This window comes from Anomaloglossus baeobatrachus, chromosome 3 (assembly GCF_048569485.1).
Source record: "Anomaloglossus baeobatrachus isolate aAnoBae1 chromosome 3, aAnoBae1.hap1, whole genome shotgun sequence".
NCBI classification, from domain to species: domain Eukaryota; kingdom Metazoa; phylum Chordata; class Amphibia; order Anura; family Aromobatidae; genus Anomaloglossus; species Anomaloglossus baeobatrachus.
Window position 1 is genome coordinate 137894677 of NC_134355.1, and position 6000 is coordinate 137900676.

At 61.3% G+C, this 6000-nt stretch overlaps 1 protein-coding gene across 1 annotated transcript in view; it reads right to left on the reverse strand.

Moving 5' to 3' along the window:
* Positions 1-869, reverse strand: part of CRIM1 (cysteine rich transmembrane BMP regulator 1) — a 943646-nt gene extending 942777 nt beyond the window's left edge. The window contains exon 1 of the mRNA XM_075339496.1: positions 124-869. Within this exon, the coding sequence (XP_075195611.1) occupies positions 124-436 (313 nt within the window). The 5' untranslated portion in view covers positions 437-869. The remainder of the gene's footprint in view (positions 1-123) is intronic.
* Positions 870-6000: the final 5131 nt, after the last annotated feature.

Consider the following 6000-nt stretch of genomic DNA (forward strand, 5'->3'; position numbering starts at 1 on the left):
ATCCCCCCACAGCACACTCGGAGGATGGCTATACTGGATAATAGGGAAAAGTTCAGCAGTGCGGGGTGCATGCCCCATGTGAGCTGTCAGGAAGGGTTAATGCCGGAGGTGGCGGGCTCTCACCTTCACAGACCCCCACTTCGTACTCGGTGATGGAGTCTCCGTTGAGCGGGGGGCGGATGACACAGCGCAGCCCCCGGTCGCAGGCTCCGTGCAGCCCGTACACTCCCCCGCAGCTCTCGTTCTTCTGCCGGGCGCACATGAAGCAGCAGCCGCAGATGCCCAGCACTATACTCCCGGGGCAGTTCTTGGGCTCCTCGCATTTGGATTCATCGCAGGGTAAACAGACCAATGCCCGGCTGGACGCGGGCAGCAGCGACAGAGCCGCCAGCACCAGGTGCCAGAGCCGCGGCGCCTTCCCGCCCGCCAGGTGCATCCTTCCTCCGGGTCACTGTCCCCGTGCGCCCCGCTGTGTGATCCCGGAGCGGCCGTACACGAATCACCTGAAGTTTCCTCACACGGAGCCGGTGTCAGCGAGTCACACACGGGAGCCCCCTGGGCGCCACATATTCCTGTCAGTGACGCGACCGCCCCCGCTACACAACTTTCCTCAGAGTTGTCACTTCCACGGAAACTTCTCCACGTCCCTGACACCAAAGTTCCCGGTGCAGCCGGTCCCCGGTGGTGCAGCCCCGTCCCCTCCAGCAGCGGCTCCTGGCAGCGGCGTCCGTCACAGCTCAGCCCCGGCCGCCTGTCAGACTCCTCGTCCTCCGTCTCCCACAGTCGTTACTCGTCTCCTGTTTATCGCTCTCGTACAGACCGCAGCCCGAGCTGCTCACGCTTCCTCCTCCCTCACGGCGGCGTCACAATACAGACGACTCCCCCGGCCGCCTTCCGTCTCCTCATTGGAAAGTGCGCCATCGTCTCGCACCGCCCTGAGATTCCTCATATGGACGAGCTGAGGTGTGAGCGCCGCTCTCCTCACTGTGCGCCCCTCCACTGACTGTGCGCCCCTCCACTGACTGTGCGCCCCTCCACTGACTGTGCGCCCCTCCACTGCCCCACAGTGCGCCCCTCCACTGCCCCACAGTGCGCCCCTCCACTGCCCCACAGTGCGCCCCTCCACTGCCCCACTGTGCGCCCCTCCACTGCCCCACTGTGCGCCCCTCCACTGCCCCACAGTGCGCCCCTCCACTGCCCCACTGTGCGCCCCTCCACTGCCCCACTGTGCGCCCCTCCACTGCCCCACAGTGCGCCCCTCCACTGCCCCACAGTGCGCCCCTCCACTGCCCCACAGTGCGCCCCTCCACTGCCCCACAGTGCGCCCCTCCACTGCCCCACAGTGCGCCCCTCCACTGCCCCACTGTGCGCCCCTCCACTGCCCCACTGTGCGCCCCTCCACTGCCCCACTGTGCGCCCCTCCACTGCCCCACAGTGCGCCCCTCCACTGCCCCACTGTGCGCCCCTCCACTGCCCCACTGTGCGCCCCTCCACTGCCCCACTGTGCGCCCCTCCACTGCCCCACTGTGCGCCCCTCCACTGCGCGCCCCTCCACTGCCCCACTGCGCGCCCCTCCACTGCCCCACTGTGCGCCCCTCCACTGCCCCACAGTGCACCCCTCCACTGCCCCACAGTGCGCCCCTCCACTGCCCCACTGTGCGCCCCTCCACTGCCCCACTGTGCGCCCCTCCACTGCCCCACAGTGCGCCCCTCCACTGCCCCACTGTGCGCCCCTCCACTGCCCCACTGTGCGCCCCTCCACTGCCCCACTGTGCGCCCCTCCACTGCCCCACAGTGCGCCCCTCCACTGCGCGCCCCTCCACTGCCCCACAGTGCGCCCCTCCACTGCCCCACAGTGCGCCCCTCCACTGCCCCACTGTGCGCCCCTCCACTGCCCCACTGTGCGCCCCTCCACTGCCTCACTGTGCGCCCCTCCACTGCCTCACTGTGCGCCCCTCCACTGCCCCACTGTGCGCCCCTCCACTGCCCCACTGTGCGCCCCTCCACTGCCCCACTGTGCGCCCCTCCACTGCCCCACTGTGCGCCCCTCCACTGCCCCACTGTTCCACTGTGCGCCCCTCCACTGACTGTGTGCCCCTCCACTGCTCCACTGTGCTTCCCTCCACTGCTCCACTGTGTGCCCCTCCACTGACTGTGTGCCCCTCCACTGACTGTGTGCCCCTCCACTGACTGTGCGCCCCTCCACTGCTCCACTGTGCGCCCCTCCACTGCTCCACTGTGCGCCCCTCCACTGCTCCACTGTGCGCCCCTCCACTGCTCCACTGTGCGCCCCTCCACTGCTCCACTGTGTGCCCCTCCACTTTGCGCTGACCCACTGTACGCCCCTCCACTGCTTCACTGTGCGCCCCTCCAATGACTGCACCCCTCACTGGTTGTAAGCCCCTCCACTTGCTGTACACCCCTCAACTGCTCCACTGTGCGCCCCTCACTGGTTGTGCGTCCCTCCACTGACTGACTGTGCACCCCTCCACTGGCTGTGCGCATCTCTTCTGTGTGTCCTTACACTCTGCCTCCTTCCACTCTCCGTCCCTCTAATGTGCACCTCTCCACTGCTCCACTCTGCGCCCCTCACTGATTGTGCGCTTGTCATTCTGGACACATGCCCTCCTCACTGACTGCACCTCTCACTGATTGTGCGCCCCTCACTTGGTACTTCTCCACTGTGTGCCCCTCACTGTGTGCCCCTCCACTGTACGGTCCTCACTGGGTGCTCCCCACTGTGCACCTCTCACTGGGCGCTCCTCCACTCCATTGTGCACCCCTCACTGGGCACGCCCCACTGTGCGCTCCCCCTTGTATGCCATTCACTGTGCGCTCTTCCACTCCATTCACTGGTCCTCTCACTGTGCACCCCTCAGTGGGCGCTATTCCACTATGCGCTCCTCACTTGGAGCTCCTCCACTGTATGCCCCTCACTGGGCACTACCTCCACTGTATGCCCCTCACTGGGTGCTCCTCCCCTGTGCGCCCCTCACTGGGTGCTTCTCCACTGTGTGCCCCTCACTGGGTGCTTCTCCACTGTGTGCCCCTCACTGGGTGCTTCTCCACTGTGTGCCCCTCACTTGGCGCTCCTCCACTGTGCGCCTCTCACTGGGCGCTCCTCCACTATGCGCCTCTCACTGGGCGCTCCTCCACTATGCGCCTCTCACTGGGCGCTCCTCCACTATGCGCCTCTCACTGGGCGCTCCTCCACTGTGCGCCTCTCACTGGGCACTCCTCCACTATGCGCCTCTCACTGTGCGCTCCTCCACTGCGCGCCTCTCACTGGGCGCTCCTCCACTCCATTGTGCACCCCTCACTGGGCACGCCCCACTGTGCGCTCCCCCTTGTATGCTATTCACTGTGCGCTCTTCCACTCCATTCACTGGGTGCTCTCACTGTGCACCCCTCAGTGGGCGCTATTCCACTATGCGCTCCTCACTTTGAGCTCCTCCACTGTACGCTCCTCACTGGGCACTACCTCCACTGTATGCCCCTCACTGGGCGCTCCTCCCCTGCGCGCCCCTCACTGGGCGCTCCTCCATTGTGCGCCCCTCACTGGGCGCTCCTCCACTGTGCTCCCCTCACTGGGCGCTCCTCCACTATGCGCCTCTCACTGGGCGCTCCTCTACTGTGCGCCTCTCACTGGGCACTCCTCCACTATGCGCCTCTCACTGGGTGCTCCTCCACTATGCGCCTCTCACTGGGCGCTCCTCCACTATGAGCCTCTCACTGGGCGCTCCTCCACTGTGCTCCCCTCAATGGGCGCTCCTCCACTGTGCGCCTCTCACTGGGCGCTCCTCCACTGTGCTCCCCTCAATGGGCGCTCCTCCACTGTGCGCCTCTTACTGGGCGCTCCTCCACTGTGCGCCTCTTACTGGGCGCTCCTCCACTGTGCGCCTCTCACTGGGCGCTCCTCCACTATGCGCCTCTCATTGGGCGCTCCTCCACTGTGCGCCTCTCACTGGGCACTCCTCCACTGTGCGCCTCTCACTGGGCGCTCCTCCACTATGCGCCTCTCACTGGGCGCTCCTCCACTATGCGCCTCTCACTGGGTGCTCCTCCACTATGCGCCTCTCACTGGGCGCTCCTCCACTATGCGCCTCTCACTGGGCGCTCCTCCACTATGCGCCTCTCACTGGGCGCTCCTCCACTATACGCCTCTCACTGGGCGCTCCTCCACTATGCGCCTCTCACTGGGCGCTCCTCCACTATGCGCCTCTCACTGGGCGCTCCTCCACTATGCGCCTCTAACTGGGCGCTCCTCCACTGTGCGCCTCTCACTGGGCACTCCTCCACTATGCGCCTCTCACTGTGCGCTTTTCCACTGGGCGCCCCACTGTGCGCCTCTCACTGGGCGTTTATCCACTGTGCGCCTCTCACTGGGCGTTTATCCACTGTGCGCCCCTCACTGGGAGCTCCTCCACTGTGCACCCCACACTGGGTGCTCCCCACTCCACTGTGCACTCCACACTGGGTGCTCCCCATTCCACTGTGTGCCCCTCAGTGGGCACTCCCCACTTTGCACCCCTCACTGTGCACCTGTTCCGTCACCGCCTTCGGGAATGTGCGCTAGTGGCAGGTCAGACTGTCATTTGTGACACTTTCACTTGCAGCTGCAACCCTACAGGGCCTTTTTAGACAGAGACACTTGTGAAGGGCAGTGTCCTATGACAATGGCTGTGAACATGGCCACCTCTGTGCCAGCAGTCCCGATACCTTACCTGCTCACAGTCTTGGTAACATGGAGCCATGGCGGGAGGCAGATGTAATCCACAATGTCCAACAATGTCTTCTCACATGGGCCACAAAGAGACTTTGGGTGCCCTCAGCTCCAGTGCCCATGTTTGACTGCAGCGTGCACCAGGAGCAGATTTAGGACTGACCCCTATATGTGTCTGGGACAGAAGCGGTCTTGTAGGTGGATGTGGCACCCTTAGCTCTTGGGCCCCAATGCAGCTATGTAGGTTACACCAATGGTACTGCTGTCACATAAAGACACACCAGTAAATGGCATAGGACAAAAGGGTCTATTACAGATTTTTAACTTAAGCCCAGAAGCTCACACATCTGCCCTCCAATGTTGTGCATTTCCACACTTGGCTCCATCGCAGCATGCTGTTCATTCCTTATGGATCTAAATTTTACAAGAAATTAGTCTAGGCATTATCTTCTATGGCTGAGAATGTAATTCCCATATGTAACTGCTGCCCTTTTATGCACTAGGTTTGATAAATTTGGCTATACGGTAGGAGGATGCAGCTATATGGCAAATCTCCTTGCTCTTAGATCCATAAGTCCAGCGGATCCTGTCCTTCCATTTTCTGATCTGTCCTGTATTCAGCGAACAGCGGATCCTGTCCTTCCATTTTCTGATTAGTCCTATATTCAGATGAACAGCTGCTCCAGTCCTTCCACCTTCTTCTGCTCAGTCCTATATTCAGCCGTACAACTGGTCCAGTCCTTCCACCTTCTGATCAATGCTATATTCAGCAATACATCGGATTCAGTCCTTCCATCTTATCAGCCCTATATTCAGCAGTACAGCAGGTCCAGTCCTTCCACCTTCTGATTAGTCCTACATTCAACATTACAGCGGGTCCAGCTCTTCCATCTTTAGATCAGTCCTATAGTCAGCAGTACATCAGGTCCAGTTCTTTTACCTTCTGATCAGTCCTATATTCAGCAGTACGGTGGGTCCAGTCCTTCCATCTTCAGATGACTCCTTTATTCAGCAGTACAAGCGGTCCAGTCCTTCCACCTTCTGATCATATCTACTTTCAGCAATACAGCGGTTCCAATCCTTCCATATTCAGATCAGTCCTAAATTCAGCAGTACAGTGGGTCCAGTCCTTCCGTTTTTTGATCATTTCTACATTCAGCAGTACAGCAGGTCTAATCCTTTCATCTTCAGATCAGTCCTATGTTCAACAGTACAACGGGTCCAGTCCTTCTACCTTCTGATCTTTCCCACATTCATCAGTACAGTGGGTCCAGTCC